General features: G+C 37.5%; 1 protein-coding gene across 1 annotated transcript in view; it reads right to left on the bottom strand.

Annotated features, from left to right (window-relative positions):
- The window catches only part of LOC124183868 (protein abrupt-like), a 158,818-nt gene that overhangs the window by 40,619 nt on the left and 95,453 nt on the right, over positions 1–22,746 (bottom strand). The window contains exon 9 of the mRNA XM_046572980.1: positions 9,956–9,987. Coding sequence (XP_046428936.1) covers positions 9,956–9,987 — 32 coding nt within the window. The remainder of the gene's footprint in view (positions 1–9,955; positions 9,988–22,746) is intronic.

Here is a 22,746-nt window from a genome sequence, read left to right as displayed (position 1 = left end):
TTTACAACAGTTCCTGTACTCCATTTTCTAAACGAATACTTGGATTCTCATAACTAGAGGTGAAATCGAAATCAATTTGTGTTTAAATTCGTAAATTGTAATTTCGACAAGTAAAAGGGAGAAAAAAAAAACCAAAGAAAATGTGAACTTGAAATCTCATCTGATTTGAAAAATAATGACCCTCGAACTTGAATTTCTTTGCATTAGCTTACTGCAAATTTGCAAAATTTCTTTTCCAACTAGCACCAATTTTTCTGTCGTTATACTTTTCAAATTTTTAAAACACTCCAGCTTTGTCAGCGGTCAATATTATTTTATCACAATTTCAACTACACACTTGACAGAGAAATTCCAGATTTGATGCCTGCGCCGATGATCCGTGTAGAAATTAAAGAGAAAAAGACAATCGGTAAATATAATTCCGCGAAATTGTAGCTAAATGTCTCTCTAAGCGTGAGTAAATTTTTAAGACACCAATTTCAGAGCGGCGCATTCGGGTGTCTTGGGGGTGTTTTTACTGCCTCGTAGAGTGATAAAGTCTTTCCGAGAGTAAATATGTTTCCCATTTTTCATCTTCACAGAAATCCGAACTATAACATTTTTACATCCAACCCTAACAGCTGGGCATAAAATAAAATGATTTAGGATTTCCTACAGCGAGGTAGAATACCGAGTAAAAAAAGAAAAAAAAAAAAGAAGAAAAACAAAGAAGACAAAAAAATGAAAAAAATAAAAATAAATCTTTCAGCGTACCGTAGAGATTTTCCAAGCCCGAAACATTCTCCGTAGGAAAAAAGGGAAAAGAGGAACCAACGAACCTCGGGGTTTCGTGTTATACTGGTTTTTAATATTGTCTCTGGTTCTCATTTTTCTGCCTGCCGATGATACGTCATACAACGTGCGTGAAGGTCTCTCTTTTTACGACAGGACGACGCGTCGATGTTTTTCGTTACAAAAATCACACTACCGATACGAATATGCAGCGATCTACGCTTCTTCGCATTTATATTAAATCGCCTATCGTTTCGTACCGTATTTTTACACAATGCCAATACGTTTATGCACAGTTAAACAGACACTGTGTAGTTTTAGAATTTTCAACTCGTAAACTACCCTCTGGGGCTTGTCACGCCCGGTGTTTTTTTTTCTTTTTTTTTTTTTTTTTTTTCGTTTTTAACGATTTACGACACGTAATATTACACCCCGCGTTATTGCTTTCTGTTTTTGTTATATCAAGGCAGGACGAAGGGTATATATATAATATGTAATATACAACGAACGTGAAAGGCTACACAAATAAGATCGCGAACCTACGTCGAAAGAAGATTGAGAGATTTTATATATACATCGATGGAGCGATTCGTTATTATTGTTATATTTTTTATTTCATTTTTTTTAAATTTTTTTAATTTTTTTTTTCTCTCCGTGACGAGTTTAATCAAATATTACACGATGTACATTTCTCGATTAATAAATATCGCTTGAACGGAGAAACATGACGACTTGTCATACCTGTTAGATATTCGACCGTTCGTTTTGAGCTGTGTAAAAGGAGAGAAAAAAAATAAATAAAAACTCCTAATGTGATGTCAGGCGTAAGTTTCTTATAACATGGGTATACATATTTCCAGTAAACTCTGAATTACGACATTGCGAATGAAAGTTCGTTTTTAAATGACGGAACAAATTCCCTGTTGAATTTCTCGCATAACTCTGACGAGACGTACATTTTTCAACGAGAAATTTATCATATTTTCTGCATATTTGCAATCGTTTGGATGTTAGAGTTGAAATATCTTTCAAATACTTTGAAAAATTCTTCCATGTCTGTGCGATTGAGAAAAGTATTGAATAATTTCAAAGCGTTTTCATTCGGTACCTGAGAAATTAATAAACTTTAATTCAACGAAGTTAAGCTACTACTAAGAATAATATAAGAAATTGTCGTCTTTTTCCCCAAGTTTTACGGTACGTTATTAATGTCGAGGAGAAAATTTTTTTTTTTTCATCACCCACTTTTGAACGTGATTACGGACTTACGACGTGTTGTGAATAAAAAATATATTGGTACGTGGGTCAAAAATTCACACAAACAGATTGCGATAAATTTACAAGAGAAGTGATAATTTTTGCAAAGCAAAGCTCGCAGACGCAGATAATACAGAATAGGGTGAGATTGGCGATGGCGGTACAAAAAAAAAAAAAATAAATAAAAAGCAAAGAAACGACAGGTCCGAATCGTATTTCCAAAAAAAAAAAAAATTCTGCCAAGTTTAGAATTGAAACCCGTCGAGATGTGTGCGAAAAAAAAAAAAAACAAATAAACACATTGTCACACGTCAATACTCAAAATTCTTCATGTACTTCGGCGAGAGGTTAAAAAGTAGACGAGCCTGTGAAAAAAATAAAATAAAAATAAATAAAATAGCGGGGAATGAAAAGTCCGCATGTTTTTCTTCTTGTTTTTTTTTTTTTTTTTTTTTTTTTCGGTCGAATCGGTACGCATGCAGATCTCTTGAAGAGAGCCTTAGCTATTCACTCGACGACTCGACGTTGGCAACCGTTTTGGAAAAAAAAAAAAAAAAACCTACACATATCGGTGAATCGAGTCGTGTTGCAAAGAACATGTGATTTCAGAAAAGAGTCTTCGTGATTCGAGCGAGTATTCCGAACCGTTGCGTTGTCACTGGTTTATCTCAATTGCGTTACTTCATCGTTGAAGTAACGTTCGCGATATTTCAAACGCTTGAATTACACCTCAAAGGTTATAACGCTATGCGTGTTACACATAAATTAATAGTCGCTACTAAAAATTGTCTATCTAGGCTTAACCAACTTCATTATTAATATTACATGTATAATATCTGTATAATATATGTATCTATTTTTATTTTTTTTTTTTGTTTATTCGTTTTTTTTTTTTTTTATATATATTACGTGTTGCTATTTAGCTATCTTTGTAAGGCATGGAGTATGTTACTTGTGTCGAGTGACCTGACTCCTTTTCCCTAATCAATTTATAGATACCTATTTAATTATTCTTTTCCTCCTTCACTTTATTGTTGGTTTATATTCACATTCTACTACATTTTCACTACTATTCGATTATTCGATTATTTTCTTAATTATCATTATTGTGTTACTATTTTATTTTTATTTATTCGTTTTTCATTCTAAGTGTGTGCGATGTACCTGATACTTCATAAGTTAGACGTAATATGATCGGGTGATTGAGATTATATAGGGAAGCCGGTGAATTCGACGTATCGGCAAATAAGAAATATTCAAAAGGCACAGAGGATGAGAGAATCTTTCTAAAATTTAATAATAACGAAATAAACCGACACAAGACGCTTCACGAAAACAAAACTTCGACATTTTTTCTTCCTCCGTCTCACTTTTTTTTTCATTTTTTTACTCCCGTAAAAATTCCTCGATAAAATGGAACAGGAAGAACATACTTCATAATATTCTGGGGAAGTTTTTACCCGCTGTGCCATGAGGGAGGATAACAAACCGAAAAAGAAACGAGCTGTTAATAAACCTACGTCACTTTATAACAATCAACTCCCGAATGTATATTGTGCAACAAAGAGGCAAACGCTGTCTTTTCTGGCCGAGCGTAAGTTTGCAATACGAGTCGTAGGTGAGCCGAAAACGAATATTGCAAAAACGCGAGGCGAAAGTTCCGTCGCATCGTCTCCTCGTTGCGCACGATTCTTTATACCTGGACAATCTCTTGAGACGTGAAAATCAACCGCGCATGCGCCAAATAATTCGATCTCATTGGTCGGCGAAATCTTCCCGTAGCGATATTTTTGTCTTGCGATGCAGGCGGGCCAACCTACGCAAAATGTGTACGTTTGAATTTTCAAAGAGCATAAGCATTAAATTCCGACCGTTCTTTGAAGAATCAACTTTCCGACCCAATAACAAATGCTTCCCAAACCTTTCCGAGTCACCACCTCAATTATTTGAGATTCTAACCTCGAAAATTCGTATCAACTACATCGCCGCCAGAAACAGTTTGACAGCTAAAAACTCGGGATGGCCAGCCTGCGCGAACAGCCGATAAAACTCGCGCATGCGCGGTTGATTTTCAAGTCTCAAGAGATTGTCCCGGTATATGTTAACAAGCGTGTGTTACGCGTTTCTTCACGAAGCACGGAATTGAGGTTAGGGTTGCGTGATGTCAGGCATGCGCATTTGCAGACTCACTTGATAATCGTAGAAACGGATACTTTGTGTGCGGAAAACAAGCATGGAAAAACGCGTAAAACGTGCTCGCATTGTATAAAGAAAATTTAACTGCAATATACTTAATAGAGATTTGGGTTTAATTAAAAGTTTCAAACGCCATGCATGTGTTTGCAATCAAGGCAGTTATCAGAGACAGAGGCAAATGGTTTACTCAAAGTTGGTAAAATTTTCTTTAAACAACATTTCTGGTCTACAATTTGTTTATCCACTTTGGTTTTTTTTTTCAGAGTGCAGGTGAAGCATTCGCGAGGCAATTGAAAGGGTTCGTCGAGTCTGATCAATTTTTGATCGTGAAGGGATGATAATAATCACAACAAGAATAATAATGACAATAATGACGAAAATCAAAGACAAAGGAAAATAAAAATTCAATTAACGCTTTAGACGCTAGAGCATTGAAAAATCTTTGATGATCTTGAACTTTGGCTACTTGTGATTAATGGCTTTTCTTGCATCGCGTGGGTTACCTAATCGGGTTTCTATTTTCCCTCCGTTTTTCCCCCGTAACCGAAACCCGTATTATATCAGTATTCAGATACATCAATCATCGTACATTTATTTATCATCCAAGTCAAATTTTCGCAAAATTCACGATGATAATAAGAGAAAGGAAAAAAAAATCTATATATATATATTAATCACTGAAACAAAAGGAACTTTTCAATCAATAATTTTTTTTCAAAGTTATTGCAATAACTCGCGCTAGACCCTCATCAATGGAACGATTTTTATTATTCGAATATAAATATGCGCGGAAATTATTCTTCAACGTTTTGTACAACGTACGCAAGGTTCAACCTCGGCTTTTAAACTTTCCAAGTTCTCTTAATCAGGCATTAAAGCTTCGGTAAACTTCTCTTTTTCTTACCTCAAATTGCTTATTATACGTGTTCAAGGAAGCGGTTAAATTCTCATTCTTACGAAGTGGCTGAACTGAGATGTACCGTAATTACAAACAGAAATGATCGATAATATATCCGTGGTAAAATTGAAAAATATTTATCGCTCAGAAATCAGCGCTGATATAATATTTATAATACAATCGAGAAGTAAATACTCGCGAAGCGAGAGATTATCCAAAGCCGTTTTTGACAAATTCACAATCAATTTCAAACTACTGCGAAGTTACTTTTGAAAGTAAATTAAAATTCTCTTTGGGTTAAAATCAAGCGCGATCCTTGTTTTGCAAACCTATTCGCTGTAACTTTGTTCGTGTAACAAATTACACTCTGCAACTTGGTAGAACTATAACGGAGAGTTTGTGTGTTTTTTGAATAGTCAAAGTTTCAGGGATCGCGGAGAATCGACATTAATTTTTATACACACGTCAATGAAGAAGCTGATAATCTATTCAATTTTGTAAATAAATAAATAAAAAATTTAATGAAGTTTTGATCCGACAGCTTTTATTGGCCCAGCAACTTTTTCTGTTCCTTTTTTTTTTTTGCTAAAACTTTTACGATGAACCAGACCGAGTCACCCAAAAAATATTGCCACAGGTATACGCGATATATTTTACGAGTAAAATTTCATGTCAATTATCCGGCGTGCGTAGAAATTCTTTTTAGTCCGCATGATGCGTATGAGAAATGATTTGAGCAGCATGCGCCTGAATTAGGACCGATTTTCATACTTATACAAAGTAATATGCATATTGTACGCATCGCAAAGTGACACTCTATACGTTGTGAGCTATTCCCTATTATTCTCTAATTTCAATTAGCTAATATTTCGAACGAAAATCATTTTATTCAAGGAACTCGGCATGCCCTTATAATTCTGTACAAGGATTCACCAACTAGTGTTTTAATTGCTTTGAAAAAAAACTGTGATGGTCGTCTTTTTTTTTTTTTTAGTCCTATCAAAGGAAAAAGATGTTGGTAATATATCGTCGTCGAAGTTTCACGTTTTTTTTAATCTCGTTACATGTATTTTATTCACTTCGCTATTTCAAGTGTAGCGAAAGAGTTTGCGAACTCTATAATACAGACGAAACAAAGTTGGACATTTTTCAAAACAGCTCGGTTGGTTTGAACAAACTGAAACGACCTTCATCAGTCATACCCACTTCCGGCTCTACCTACACGCCTACCCTTTTTTTCGCGAATAAACAAACGTGTCCATACATACATATATATTCGTCATTATATTCTCTCGGTAGCCAAACTCCTTTTATTTATTAAACTACTATTAATAATCCTTTCTCGCCTAACGAATGTATTCGATGTTATATATCGTATATATCGCGTGTATGTATTTATAATATAATGTATAGTGTAAATATCGTAAAAGGTTTATAGGCCTGAAGCCTTTATGAAATCATATCACCAAAAAATCAACAAATAAATATCCTACTAATATATATTAAATATACACGATAATAATAATAATAATAATAATAATAATAATAATAATAATAATAATAATAGCAGTAGTAGTAGTAGTAGTAGTAGTAGCAGTAGTAGTAGTAGTAGTAGTAGTAGTAGTAGTAGTAGTAGTAGTAATAATATGCTCTCCCAACAAATAATATGTATATGTATATATATATATATAATATCGATATATAATATATATAGAGTTCATCTATTTATTAATTCATACTATATTTCGTATAATATAATAATATATTAGGCATATCTATGAAAAACTACCCTTGTATCCCGGAAGGGGCGGTGAACGAATTCAAACCCGCCCTTTCTATCTCCGTTTCAAATAACACTCCCCCCGTTTTAACACCCCCCCCCCCCCCCCCCCCCGCCCCACCCCGCCCCGCCCCTCTCCCGCACCAACAATCCACGCGTTGCTTGTTTACATACCTACAAAGCTATCCCTATCGTCAATTTCGTGTGGTCAGAGCTCACAGCCAAACCAATGTATACGTTATTAACATTAAAACCTGCACGAGTAGTTTACAGCAGCATCTCTCGGCGTTTCGAATCTTATCCAAGGGACGAAAATAAAATAAAATAAGAAAAGGAGAGAAAATCAATTAGAAAATCAAAAAACTACTGCAGTACGGTTTATCACCCTTGTAGCCGCTCCTTCTCAGTTTATATATCACCAATTATGTACTTACTAATCTATATATATATACATACATATATGTATATATTTATATCATATATATACATATATACGCTTATCACTCTCGACCCGCCTGCCAATTATCTATCGCACAAAACACATTCTCATATATATACTTACATGTTATATATATTTATTTATTTATTTACTTTTTTATTCATTCGTTTATATTTGCAGCCGCATTGACGCGGTCAGGGCCGAGAGGAAAAAGCCTTCTCCGGAGTAGGCCGGAGTTCTCTTTTTATGTTCATATTACCTATCATTTTTCGTTTCTTTCTTCGTTCTATGCAACATTACGTAACTTACCTTTTATTATTACCTACGTGTCTATACATTCCGTTTTCCTAAACTCCCGCCTCCTGCCCGTTTCTACTTACATAATTTTCACCCCCCCCCCCCCCCCCCACGCGATGCACGCTCCGTGACATGTTGCAAATATCAAATTTCCCGTATTCTCGCATCCCGCGGTCTGGCGTGAGCACAGTTCCCTACAATACCGACCCGGGATTCGTTTGATCTCGCGCACTACAGAGAACGACATGCATTCTCTTTGAACTAACGTCACTTCCGTATCTGTAGTTGAGTTACAGTATCGGAAATAAATTTTAGGGCGAGGCTAAGCAATATGGCGATTAAAACTGGGCTGTCAGTAGACGGTTTTAGACCAATTACACGAACAGAATAGTACGAAGAACTTGGTGCAATTTGTGGAGTTTTAGTTTTTTCACATTGAATCGATTTACTGCAAAAAATACGACGCAAGAGGTCCTCTACAGTTAGATACGGCCCAGATAGAGTATGATATGGATTTTGCCATCAGATGTCACACCGGTATATTTGCTTTCCCCATGTTGTGTCAGTTTGGTTTTTTGCCGCCAGAGGCCGCAATGCTAAGTGACGATCCCAAGCATTCGTCTGTTCTGACCCACCGAGTTTTCAATCACCTCGAGCAAGGTTCGCAATGCGAAAATTTCTACCGGTAAACAATTTTTTGAAGTTGTTTCTAATGTTGAGAGATATAAATTCGAAAAACTGGTGATTTCGAAAAATTAACGACGGAGCCAGGAATCGAACCTGGCGTCTAGAGATGCTCGACCGGAGCCTTACTCCACTAGACCACCTAGCCGCCCTGACTCTGTTGTCGTTAATTTCTCTCTTCATCAGTGAATTCAAATTGTTTTCTTGTGCTTGGTATGTGTGAGTAGAAAGTTTCGTGTCTTGAGCACCCGATGTAAGAATGTATGTAGATGTATGTTTACATTTTGGAATCTTACGTTGTTTCTAACGTATGTTCTTTGGCATCCTCAAGAAAAAAAAAATATCTTTACTAGTATGTTATAACCTGCAAAGCGTTGAACTAATCAGTATCTAAAGATGTCGTTACAGTTTAGAAGAGCACCTTTTTCGATATTTTTGGCATTTGCACATGCCAAGGCAATGTTTTTAAATTAATTTCATTGTAAAATTCTATTGCTAACAAGGTTCTTGTTTCGTTTAAAGAATAAATTTTTTTGAAATCCTATCGTCCCGACGAAAGAAGTCTCGAAATTTGTAATTCTTCAACTTCGAAACTTTACCTTTCTTTCACTTATTTTACCAGCTTGAATTCAATGCATAGAATAGTTTTAACAGTTTTAAGCCAGCGAAAATTGTCAGCATAGTTGATAAAATTAATTAAATCGAGCGTTTTTTAGTTCCTGTACTTCATGTTTCTGTATGCAAAAGACTTCGATAAAAAACCGCCTTTGTGACTTTGAACTTAATAAAGCTGATTTTTTACTCTCTAAGAATCTCTTAAAAAATCCCGCAAGTCCTCGTCTGAATTTCCTGTAGGAATTCCTGCCTCGTTTTCGTACAATTTTTATATCAATAGCGGGAATGATCATCCTGGAGGAAGAAATTAGGATTCAATGCTACATGAATTTTCAGTAGGCTCAGAGCGTTCCTCTCGGTGCATTTTAACTCAACCCTGAACGATTCCGGATCCTTCCTTTCGGTCACAAGTTGAATGTCGAGTTAACATCATTGTCAAAGAAAGAAATTGGACGATAAAATATTCAGATGCTCGCCGAGGGTAATTCGTGAACCGAATACTCTTGGGTCAGAACAAGCTAAAACGGGTCCGCACGTGGCAAAGGTTGGAAGCGTTCGATTTGTACCTACTGTCGGTAATGCAGGAAAATCAGGGAGAGAGATCGGAGAAGGAAGTGTCAGCACTGAAGCGCGCGAGATCAAATCGGCTTACGGCGAGAATCGGCAGAGAACAAATGTTTAACGGGGACCTTTCTCTGATCAGGCCCCTTCGGATAGTTTGCATCCTAATAAGAAGTGTCTAATTATTAAAAATAGGCGCGTACAGCGGCTGCATGGAGGGTGGCTTCCAGGGCGCGGTGGATCGCGTGTAGCCGAATGAGACCCCCCAGGGATGATGGCGGGGTGGGGGACGGGGATGGTGATGGGGAGGATGACGGGGAGAGGGAGGGGGAGTGGGTCCGTGAAGGGGGACGAGGGTGAGGCTCGGGGTGCGGGAGGACGCGACGGACCAGGAAGGGCAACCGAGGTACCACCCTGCGCACACCCGGTGCCCCGGCTCACTTCTCTTCCGACTCACCCATCGGCGACGTCTCCGTGTCCTGCCTCTCACTGAAACAAACAAACGAACGGAGGGGTTTAATTCCAAGTATCCATAATCGAAATTACAATTTGATCTGGAGGGACGATGAAACGAGGGGTTAAATAGACAGTTATGGTTTCGAGGGAAACGCGAAGATCATTGGGATCGATCAAGATTTGGCTGACCTTGAACTTCACGGTCCGGTGCATTTCCAATTTAAGCAACATCGTTAAGTGGACCTTTTTCTTTTTTGATATTTTCACCCGACCGATACTGGATCGAGCTACTTCAGACTGGCAATAACTAATTCCGCAAATTCCGCTAATTGGCACTAGCTCGAAATTAAGGCGAAGTTGATGATGTGGCGGTTAAGTGGTAATGGTCATCACTATCCTTTTCGTTCTGTCAAACTGCATAGTTATTCCCGGAACACGGGCCATTGAGATGTACCTCGCACAGAATCCTAATGAACCCTTCACTACCGGCAATCGGCGACGTTGTGCCGGTTCAAAGCACTAGTTAAAAAATCTGGGCAATTAAAGCCCTTAGTAAGTACGCGAATGAAGCTCAATTACGATGAGTAAATGTTAGGAAACCAGCGCCAAGAGAGGCATTGTGAAAAACTTATCAAGTTCGTAAGTAGCTTAGGCTTCAATTACCGTGCTATTTCGAATAAAAATAGGAGAAAGAATGTAAAAGAATAAATATAGAGTATTACGATTTACTTGATGATGAAGTGGTTAAATTTCAATGATTTTTCCGAGTACATATATTGGCTGCAATGACTGTTGTTTGAATTCAATCATCAATAATGAACCAAAACATAAATCGTGGCTAAAACAATTTCAATGTGTAGTTTTTGTGACTCAGGTAAGCCACGTATGTTGTGCAGCGCAGTGAATAATGGTTGTAGGGCGAACATAACATCAGTTCGTTTATTAGCAGAGATTACTCATGGAAATAGAAACGAGCTGGGTCGTTAGCTGTGAATTTTCTTTAATACTTTTATCCACATCAACGGAGCGGCGAATGATGAATGCTTTGCATCAAGCTTTTTGTCCCGCCGTGGCGCGTACCTGGCCGTTCGTATATGAATAGGAACAAGGGTGCGACGCAGAAATAATACGGAGAAAGAGGCATTAATTTGATTGCAAAGCTCAACTGTACAACACGGCGATGCAGCTATGATAAACGAACCCTGTACTTACTCCAATTTACATAAAATATTACGCGTTGTAAATTATTATTGCGAACAATAAGCCTTGCTGGCATGCTGGCGAGATTACTGATAGAGAAATACGTATCACTCCCGGTAATAATGACCGATCCATCTTTTTATGCATCCACTGTTCGCGTTATATCGGTCGAAGCAGTTCATACGATCGTGACACGCTTCGAGCGATTTCATCCTCTCATTGGCGGTGGTGAATGAAAAATACTGGAACCAAGTTCGGAGAATGAATTTCGTCGAATCGATGGTGAATAATCCTCAGCTCAAGAACTACCAAAGTGATTCATGAATGAAGTACTAGCGGATTTTAATTGTCAGTAGAATGATTTCACGGGGAATGAAGAGGATGAACTTCGGCTTAACTGTTTCCAAAGTTGGTTTGTTCTCAGACAACGGCTTACACCGCAGGACCGGCGAGTTGTACGAAGACGATTGATTTGGTTGGTTTCCGTCACGTCCCTCCATGTGGGATCGAGTCTACTGGGGATGATAACGGAGCGGCAGGTTAGCGAAATCCGGTTTTGTCGCATACGTGCGTGAATAGCTGGTGACAGACATTACCGTGCGAAGATAGTATACTTGCCAGAAGAATTTTCGGACGATTTGAGAGTTATCGTTTCGTTATACTCGATTGCTCGATGGCTAGAAGGTATTCGACGAATGGAAACTCTGGTGAAGCATGCAAAATGCGGTTCCCCGAGAAGCCTGCGTAAACTCATAACGCGAAATTTACTCATTGGGCAGAACAGTCGAATAATTAACATTCGCTTAGCCCCATACGCACGTAATGAATTCTGGCAGCTTTGCATGCTGAAACTGAAACAGCGCTCGAATATTGCATCATGCCCGATAGCTCTTTCATCGAACACGAATTTGCACGTGAATGGTATGGGATAAACAGTCATCGTTCCTATGATCACCCGTAAATTCACAAGTTCTCCGCTGACGCTTGAATGGATACTACTACCACCATGTAGGACTGTCAAATTTCATCACGAATAATGGATGGACCTTCATTTTCCCGCAGTATTCCTTTCGTTCGAGAGAGTAAGACTCTTGCTGATCAATGAAATAGCCAGGTACTCAGCGATCTATCTCCATCAAGTTATGGTACAACTACTCGATCTATCCGCTTGAAGGATAAAACTTGGGTAATAAACTAGTAACACCTTGCGTCAATCGGAGAGCTATAACCGTCTTGATACACTTAGTATCATGGATGTTTGCACACGGCAGAAGTTTGGAACAATGCTCGACTAATTACGGAGAGAAATCAAACTTCTGGTTGGCCAAATCGAGTTCATTGGAAACGCCTGTGTTGACCACTAGACCAATATTGGTAAATTATCCTTCGTGAGGGAGCAATTAATGATTCAGCCATATCGCGTGTGCAATACCGATGTTGATCTACCTACCGCAATCGGATGCACAAAGGCCATTACAACGGGAAACGAAATCGCCATTACGGCTGTTGAAGGTACGATCATATTTTCTTAATGAAACATTGCCTGCTAATTACACTCGAGCTAGTCGCTAGTGATCAGCTTCCAGATCACACGTTAGATCTCAACCACTGTTAGCTCATAATTGTTTATGACGCACTAACCGACATATACACTTGAAAATGTTTTTACAAATTTGCATTCTGACAAAAATTACTTCCATGATTTGTATCTCATGACTTTTTATTGCCTAAATACTTTGCAGATCAAATTACAAGGTTGAGTTTACGTGACATGTCCGTGACACCTATAGGATTGGAGCTACATCCTCCAGTACGTTAGTAAGTAACGACGGGTGATTTCCGGCGACAAACGAGATTTCCATATTTACGTTTAATACGTTATGTCGCATAACCAATGCTTGTCTGAAACGTCGGTAGCAGTCAATCACAGCTTGAAGCCATGCCTGAAATCGTATGATAGTCGATACGTGTAGACGTACATACATCAACTATTCCATTACCGGGTAAACGAAGTGTTGTCAGGCCTACAGCACCTCGTCCTTCTGGTATCATCTTTGATTTGAAACATCTTTGCCAACACGGATTTGAATGTCGCGACGTGTCATGAATTACGGTGAATGTTGATCTAAGACTGAAGCGTCAATTTCTATTCCCCTTACGTACCAGTCCGTAGATGTTCGCGGTGTAAACGTGATGTAATCCTGTCACGGAGCTGTCAAATCGAGAATGCTTACGTCTTGGATGATAAATCGAGATAACGGCACTGACTAATCTAATTGAAAAATATATATTGCCACTATCATAATTAGCCAACTGAACTAGCGAATCATCATCAGACAGAAACGTACAACAATTTTCAGATTTGTAAGAGCCTTTGGTATTTTGAGAATAGTGCTGTGAATGTTTTTCTTTTGAATTGACTCTTGTCAGCAACACGAGGATGTTTTAGCTCATTCAAAACGGAAGACTCCACTCAATACGGATCCACAGGTTGAATTTGCTCTTTATGATTTCTTCTCTTTTGTTTACAAGTTGTTTGGAAAACATCGTTTTTCAATTAAGCCTACAATCTCAATTTAGACGGCTTTCAAAAATCAGTCACGAACAGTTCACTTCCGCGATGTCATAAGAGCTATTGCACCACAGTTGTTTCAAAACAAAAGCAAATAAATTAATATTCGATAGTAATTTTTGTATAACGTGAGCACGTTTTATGCGTTTTTCCATGCGTGTTTTCCGCACACTAAGTACCTGTTTCTATGACGGTCTAGTGAGTCTGTGAATGCGCATGCGCGGAGTACAGAAAAGACCATTTTAAAATCCTAGGAGTGAAAAGTGGTCTTTTTTGTACCACGCGCATGCGCAGTCACAAACAAATCTGACATTACGCAACCCTAACCTCAATTCCGTGCTTCAAGAAAAAACGCGTAACATACGCTTGTTATATAAAGAATCGTGTCCAACAAGGAGACAACGGTATTTTCGCCTCACGTATTTGCAATATTCGTTGTCGGCTCACCTACAACTTATATTGGAAAATTACGCTCGTCCCGAAAAGACCGAATTTTCCTCCTTGTTACACAATATACTATTTGTCTTTTGTGACTCTTCAAATATCTTATAGAATAGAGATCTGGTATTGACGGGCGGTTACCGAACCTACCTTTATACCGTCCGAAGATGCTATTCCGAGCACCTTTGGGTTCAATCTCGTCGCTAGTCTCAATTAAGAAAATGGTTGAAGGAGTAAGACGAAATAAGGAAGATTTATATTCGAGTGCATAAATGGTTCAGTCGAATACTAAGCGGTGTAGAGGTTGTCTAGTCGAACAAAGTGAATTTTGAAGTATAATATAGTTGAAATCAGGATTTGGAGTTAAGAATTGGTCTCGTTGAGTTGTAAAGTAGAAATTACTTGGTTGAATTTTGGTATTGAATTGAGTCAGGTTCAAATAGTGTGAATGCAGGAAAGGTTTAATAATTCAGAATAATGGATGGAAATATAAGGACAAGAAAGTGACTATAAGGTTACTATAAAAAATTCTGGGAAAGTTACTATGTGGAAGTTATACGCAATGAATGATCGGAAAGGTTAGAGAAGATGTCTGTCTGACTGAGATGCCAAATATAGAAAACAGAAAAAAACAAAAATTCTCAAATTCAAACACAATTCATAACAGTAATAGCATTTCTCATTTAATCACAAGTCAGTTGTACAGAAAACGATAAACCAACAGAGAATTTCCAATAGTATGAATCAGAACGGTCAAGAAGTGACGACTCAGCTGGGACTCCTGGTTTTTCATAAACCAAGTTCGAAAAGAATTGAAGAGGTCTGAAAATAATTTAGTACCAGCTTCTCCTAATTTATATAATCGGGAAAAACATGATAATCCAATATTTGAACCTGGAATTTACGAGAGGAGACAGGTATTCAATCAAAATACATTCAGGGTGGATTTTCATCGAAATTCGCAAACTGGAATGTTTAGTCTTTAAACATGAATACCCGACGAAACATCTTCAAAAACAGAAATAGACGATCTTGCCGCGGGGGAGCTTCAAGTAGAAAAACTTAGGCATCATAAAAGATTTCCCTTCACCCGCTGGCGACATTATACAATTTCTTTCATCCTCGAGATAAGATCTGCAGGGTAAGTGTTCGTTTCGGCCAATGAGTCGATGATTTCGAATGTCAATTATTCATAGAGATAAAGCGTCGACACTTCTATAATTTTTCGATAAAAGATATCGACCTTCGGTATTTCCGATGCCAGGTTCGCTCCATCTATAAAAGCATATCGATTCCGTGACCAATACAGAAATTCTTGGGCGGAATCGAGACGAACACAAACGGCAGAAGATGAAGCTATTCATCTTTATCGTTCGCCCAGATCTCAGTGCTAGGAAAAACTTTAACGTAACAACAATAATAACAACAACAATGCATAATAATAATAATAATAATAATAACAACAACGAAGATGTCACTGGGAATACGATGGATCTGAAACGCAGTTCGATTTTCTATTCGTTCCCCTTCCTCGTATCCACTTCTTTTAAACTTCTAACGATGGACTCGATGTTATACGCTCCTGCAAAAGCATGAATGCAGCTTCGGTACATGAAATGTTTTCCCATATCTTTTCAAATATCTTTTCAACAGATAACGGCGATACGCGTATAAAAGCGTCCGACTGCCGTTCGTTCGACACTCGAAACACAACCACGGGGCTTGTTCGCATCGTTATTTGTTCGGTTTCTGATACCAAATGGATGGCGTCCGTTAGCTCCGTCGTTAAGTCACGTGTGTCACGTGAATAATGGCAATGGCATGCCTCCCGTAGGTACCACTGTAGGCAGTATTGAAAACTCACCACCTGGTGACATTATTGATCCAAGGTGTATCGCGAGGTACGCGGCCACGCATAATAATGCACGAACTACGTTTTTTCCATTTATTCATATTTATATCCATCTAATCGTTTTTCAAATTCATTCTCACGGGATTGTAAGGACAGCGGGACGTGACTGCGAGTCACCATTCTGTAAACGAAATTCATATCCCGGGTATAGGTATACATATATTAGCGAATGCTCTCTCGGTACGGAGGATGTCGAATCCTCCTGTTTTACCGACAAATTCAACGTAACATGGTTCACATTTTTTTTTCTGTTTTCCTGAGCGACAAAATCGCTTTAGACTTTGGGTAAAGATACGCGGTTGATAATGAGTAGGCTGGCAAATTGATGAAAATATACACACCAAAAAATTATTAGTGAACACACACCGTATTAAAATTTACACAGTGTTCGTCAACTTTTTCAACTTCTCTTGATGGCGATATAAGCTGGAACGTAAAGCCTATAACTTTCTAAAATTTGGAGTTAAGCGTGAAATTCGATTTTTCTAACCTGTCGGTAAAACAGGAGTGTTGCACACTCGCGTAAATTACTGATCAAAGGCTGTAACGCGAACCAGATGAAATCTCACACGAAATAAAAGATTATACGTTGTACGAACGTGTAATCCGCGTATTATATGTCAAACAAAAGAGAATACAGAAGCTACGACGCGTAAAGAACAGATTAGATGCGTTGATATCATTAATTAGAACGTGCTGGTTTAATCAAGTGAGAGGATGTTAGTCGGGTGTTGGGTAATGATTAACATCGTTATTGGCACGTGTTCGCGGCAGATGAAGCAGAAGGAGAATCAGAATCAAGGGAAGAGAAGCGAATAACGAGAATCGATCCCGTACAGATGAACCGAGAATCTGCAATACTTTATTTATCATTTTTTGCCAAATATTTTTATCGAACTTAGATCAGAGGGAAAAAATATCCTGTATTATCCAACATGTTAACATTTTGAGTCACATATTATTGGACCGAGTCAACTTTTGAAACAAGATTGTTTTCTGTGGCTTTTAGGGTGGCTGATTACGAATCTGAAACCAGATTTCAAAAGTTCAAGATGGCGGATCAAATATGGCGGAAGAAAATTTCAAATTTGATCAAATTCGGTCAAAAAACTCTGTGCAGAGTTTTTCGCGGTCACTGATTGGATTTACGATACTGAATTTTCAAAATCTGATATCAGATTCCCAATCGACACCCCCAAAAACATCTGGACAGAGTTTTTTCTCCAGATTCGATCGAATTTGGAATATTCGTCCACCATATTGGATCCGCCATCTTGAATTTTGAATTATTTTTTTCTGATTAATCAAGTCTCTTTGCTATTCAACTCATTTTTGGAAATAACTTATTCACGCTAGTGGCTGTGAGGTGACAACACGGTCTCCTGCAAATCAATTTAAATTTATCGGGCCAGTCCAGAACCTGAACTTATCCGCATACGAAAACGGTAAAAATATAGCCACTAGAAAATTCTCTGATTTTTGAGTAATTTTTTTTTTTATCATCCACGTCTAGCGGTACCAAATACGCGGAAATAATAACATCCGTGATGTAGGACTCAGGGTTGACGTCTGCGAGTTAATTTACGAAGAAGCTAAAAAAGAAAAAAATGTCGTCCTACATACCGTTTTTCCAAGTATCGAGGTTAATTGTATGCGGGATAAGCCAATCGCTTCTGGCTGAGAAAAACAAATTAAGTTTATTTACGTTAATGATTTATTAAAGCAGGCCTCTCGCATCTTAGACGAACCATACATCGCCAATTTCGGCTCGCAATTACATCTAATGAAGTCGATGGAATCGTGAAAAAAACATCGCGTACCCCTCTCAAGACGAAGTGAATAGCTACACTGACAAGGAGAGTATTTCTTTATCCTGAAAAATGGAGCTTTTGATGAAGAAAACGTAGTTTCATCCATTGAGTGGAATGCCTTATCAAAAAAAAAAAAAAAAAAAAAAACCGGTTGCTTATTTTTGTCTGAAATGTTAATTTTCATCATCCATCTCTTGACGTTTTTGACGACAGGTTCTCACAGATTCACGTGTAAGCGTATGTATCAGTATTTCAGAGCAACAGTCGAGTATAATCTGCTAATTTTCGATAACCTGATGAATTTTAAATTGAACGAATGAAGGCCCAATGGGTGAAACCACACAGCAGAAGCTCCATATTTTGGACCAAAGAAACATTCCAATAAGTTATTCGGCAGAATCTGTGATCCTCAGGCCCGTTACTCTCGTTTGGAGTCAGTGTTAAGGATGTAACTGCTGTAAATTCTCAATCAAAAGTGAGTCTCGTCGACAATGTTGAATACTTTACGATGAGATAAGAATCGGAAACAAATCAAGCACAATAAATACGATAAGAAGATTAAATTGGAATAATAATAATGCGCAAAAGTTACCAATGAATTATTTAAACAAAACATTGTTTAAGAAATTTTTAAGGAATGTTTTTTTTTTTGTCACGTGAAATGAATTCGTTGATTTTTCGGAATACACATCAATTTTTAAAGAATTTTCTCACTATTTTCAAATTTCCGTTTTCGAAATTTTATAAAGGCTATATTTACGAAACTGTTCGTTCAATGCCCCGGAAACTTCTTAATTGCAATGTACAACGTTTTTACGAAATCGTATCTAAGATTCACGATTTTTCTTCCATTTTTCAAAATCTAAAACGAAAATTTCAAAATAATTAGAATATTCTTTAAGAATTCATGTGTACACAGAAAAATCAACGAATTCGTTTCACACAAAGAAAAAAAAAACATTCGATAAGAATTTGTCGAACAATGTTTCGTTTGAACAATTTATTGATCACTTTTGGGCATTATTATTATTAAAATTTAATTCTCTTACCGTCTTTATTGTGGTGAATTTTGTTCCCAATTTTTATCTTATCATAAAGTATTCAATATCGTCGACGAGACTGAGTTTTAGTTGAGCATGTATGTACATCCTTAAAGTTGATGTGTCATTTGGTGAGATTGTCCAAAGTCAATCAGATTCTATTCAATGAGAACAAGTAGAGTCTGAAGTTTCCCAAATTACTTGACTTCGAGTCCATACTAACCGCCAGAATTTGATTCTACTTCTCTAATCGGGATAGGAGCGGTATTCGTGCAAATGGGAGCCACCACTCAACCTAAATTAGGAGAAGTTGTGTAGGGTTGTTAGGCCCGTCTCAGCTACGTCGAGTGTCTCATCGAGACCTCGGAATATATTTCAAGTTATCTGCTTCAACCGGTAATTACTTTTTTTCACCCATCCATTTCCATTATTACGTTCAAAAATTACACCAGAGTAAGGCGCCGAACGCAATTTCTTCCGTTCTATAATACGACCGTCAACCTTTTTCAAATTCGCTAAAGTAAATCTGAATATGGGCTAATCTAAAAACTTACAATCAATTTTTAAGTGTTTAAATTTCGATATTTTATAGTGCAAACTAAGATATCAGAATACTGCAATTTTTAGACCTCCGGGCCTGAATGTTTTTGAGAAACACGTTGATCAATTTTCTCACATTTTTGCATTGAATCTTTGTCTTGAAATTCTTACCACTTCCTGTGAAAAGTGAGTAAAAAACAGCTACTCGATACGTTTTCTGTGCAGAATATTCTGATTTTGCCATTCGTGAAAATATTTTTAGGTAGATTCGCAGGAACGGAAAAAAAAAACAAACAAACAAACAAACGAACATAAAAAACTTATTTTATCCAGGTTTTCAATTCCATATATCTGCAGAGAATGAAATTAATAAATTGTTTCAATTTTTTTATATTCGGCTGAAAACTAGAGACTTTCGAGTATATTCTGAAACTTTCACAGTGGGATGAAACTGGGATCATAATTTAATCGGTGTAAATATCACAGGGATATGGAATATGTGACGAAAATTTGAGATCCCTGGGATATGCATACCGATATAATTATGAACCTGTTTCCACTGATCGATTCCAAAAATATCAAGAAATATTCCAAAATGTCGACATGGTAGAAAAATAATAATAATAATAATAATAATAATAACAATACAAACAATATGCGTTTTGGTTTTTCGCATAAATGCGAAATCTCGTACATGTACGAGACTCGAAATGTCAACAGAAAAAAAGTTTGTCGGCAGTTTCTGAGGATCTGCTACGAAACAGTTTTTATATTCGAGAAAATCAGATTTTTCTGTACAAAAATACACGATAAATATGGAAAAATTGCGGCGAGATAAAAATTCTGACCATAAAAAGCTGGCCGAAGGCGTAAAGTAAATTTAAAAATGAACGAGGTGCAAAAAAAGAAAACCTGCCACAGAATTCGAACTATCGAAAAAGGAAAAGCCTCTTTTCTTGCCAAACCAATGATGGATCGCGAGCCTGTTACCTAGTCCAAATCCCTTTTCGTTGGATGAACAATTTACCCTTGCTTTCAAGGGTCGCTTTTCCATGAGCTAAAACTTAGGAGAACCGCGTGATCCAGCCGGCAACAAATAATCTGCAACGGGAAACTCGGAAGTCACGCCATTAACCTCGACTCAACTAATTAGGGGACGCAATGTTGGGGCTGAACGAAATTTGTTACAAGTCCGACGAACGGACGACGTGATGAAGCGTTGACACTTCTGATGCAACGCCGCATTATCCGGTCGTTGTCACATCTCATCCATGAGTCATTCCACGTCGGGAATGACAAAAATGTCACCATGACTTCACAATCTCGTGATACTTGAAAATCAACCGCGCATGCGCGAGACTTATCGGCTGTTCGTGCAGGCTGGCCATCCCGAGTTTCAGCTATCAAACTGTTTCTGTCGGCGATGTAGTTGATATGAATTTTCGAGGTTAGAATCTGAAATAATTGAGGTGGTGACTCGGAAAGGTTTGGTAAGCATTTGTTATTGGGTCGGAAAGTTGATTCTTCAAAGAACGGTCGGAACTTGATGCTTACGCTCTTTGAAAATTCAAACGTACTAATTTTGCGTACGTTGGTACGCCTGCATCGCAGACAAGAATATCGCTGCGGGAAGATTTCGCCGACCAATGAGATTGAATTATTCGGCGCATGCGCAGATGATTTTAAAGGTTCACGAGATTGTCCCGGTATATGCATGGCAGAAAATATCATGAATTGAGCCTCTAGTGCCTCTTCCACAGAAAATAACCATGTCCATCGGTCCGATATAAGAAATGCAAGTATGGCGTGCTGAAAGTACATGTTTCAAAGAATCGTTCCTGAAAATTTGAGCGAATTCGGTTTTTCAACTTTTCCACGATTCCACGTGAAAATATCGGATAACCAATGGCGGGATCGTGTTTCCAAAAAAATGTACGATCGATTTCATATTTTAGATTTTTTTTTAAGCTTATAACACGCGAAATACAACCAAAAAAAACCACTTATTTTTAATTAACACCCCGAAATTGGGCAAAAAACTTGAAAATTCGATTCCGAGCGCTAAGCTTGTCCCCAGAGGCTGAAAATTTGGGATTTATCGTTTTTCAGCAATCTGAATAACTGCAGAAATAACTCTCACAGCAATGCACATTTCTTCAACTTTAGAGAATGTCTGCTACTATGATTTTTAATTTCAAACCTGAAAGAGTCGCTGTGAAATGTTCTCGTTTATATTCATGTTGAGCCACCGTCAATTCTGCCAAGGCAAAAGATCTCAATTATCAGAGCCCCGAAAATAGTCACGAGGCACAAGGGACGATAATATATTGCGTTATATATAAAACCTTTAATCCGCTAAGAGGATGCTGCATAAAATAAAAGTTATTATCATTTTTATCTGACCAGCCATTAATCATATCTACTGTTTCCATTCCGTACCTCTGAAAAAATTTTGTATGGACTTATTTTTGATTTATCTGGAACGAGAGTTCAAAAGGAAGTACAACGAGGCTCAAAACTTTCGACATAAAATTTCTTCGTTTGTTTAATTTTGCTAAAGAAATCGCGTATGATACGGAAGATGATATATTTTCATACAAGGTTGAGTCTCGTACAAGTTGAACGCTGAGTTCGTGTAGGAAAGGCTTGTTCATTTGTTTGTAGTTTCTAAATTAGTTCTAAGTTAATTTAGAGTTACTTGTAAATGTTTGATTGGTAGAAAATAAGTTCAAGTTTGATAAACGACGCTCTTTTCGCGGAATTGTTGTGAAAAGAGAGGAGAAGGCATTCGGTAAAATATGTTGTAGAAATTGAGAAGTTTTGTGAATAATAAATAAAGGTATTTACGAATTTGATATCGCTGGTATCATCAAGTGCACTGGGAAAGTTTATTTGAATTCATTGTTTAATTTAAGTCGTTCCACCTCTGTTTTAAAAGTTCATCAAAGAGATTCTGCCAGCTTTAGTTTATCTAAAAGGAAAAGTCTTCCAGAGAACTAAAGACCAGGATTTAACCAGCTGGAGATTTCGGAAATTCAGAAAACTAAAAAGGAAACATCCTAAACAAATCACCGATTTATCTTACGATAAATTAACAAGACTTCTCGTAACGAAACAAATAAATAAATAATCGTAATAAAATAAAGTGAGAGCTAAAAATTCGGGAGACGACATCTTCCATCAAAAGTTCCCGCATCGTCCAGGAAATGAGCACCGACTTTACGAAGCTAAACGTAAAACTAACGAGAAAATTATAGGAAGATAAATTTACCTTTT

The sequence above is a fragment of the Neodiprion fabricii genome, chromosome 5, assembly GCF_021155785.1.
Source record: "Neodiprion fabricii isolate iyNeoFabr1 chromosome 5, iyNeoFabr1.1, whole genome shotgun sequence".
Lineage (NCBI taxonomy): Eukaryota > Metazoa > Arthropoda > Insecta > Hymenoptera > Diprionidae > Neodiprion > Neodiprion fabricii.
Note: the sequence above shows the minus strand (reverse complement) of the source record. Positions and strands in the feature narration are given on the sequence as shown.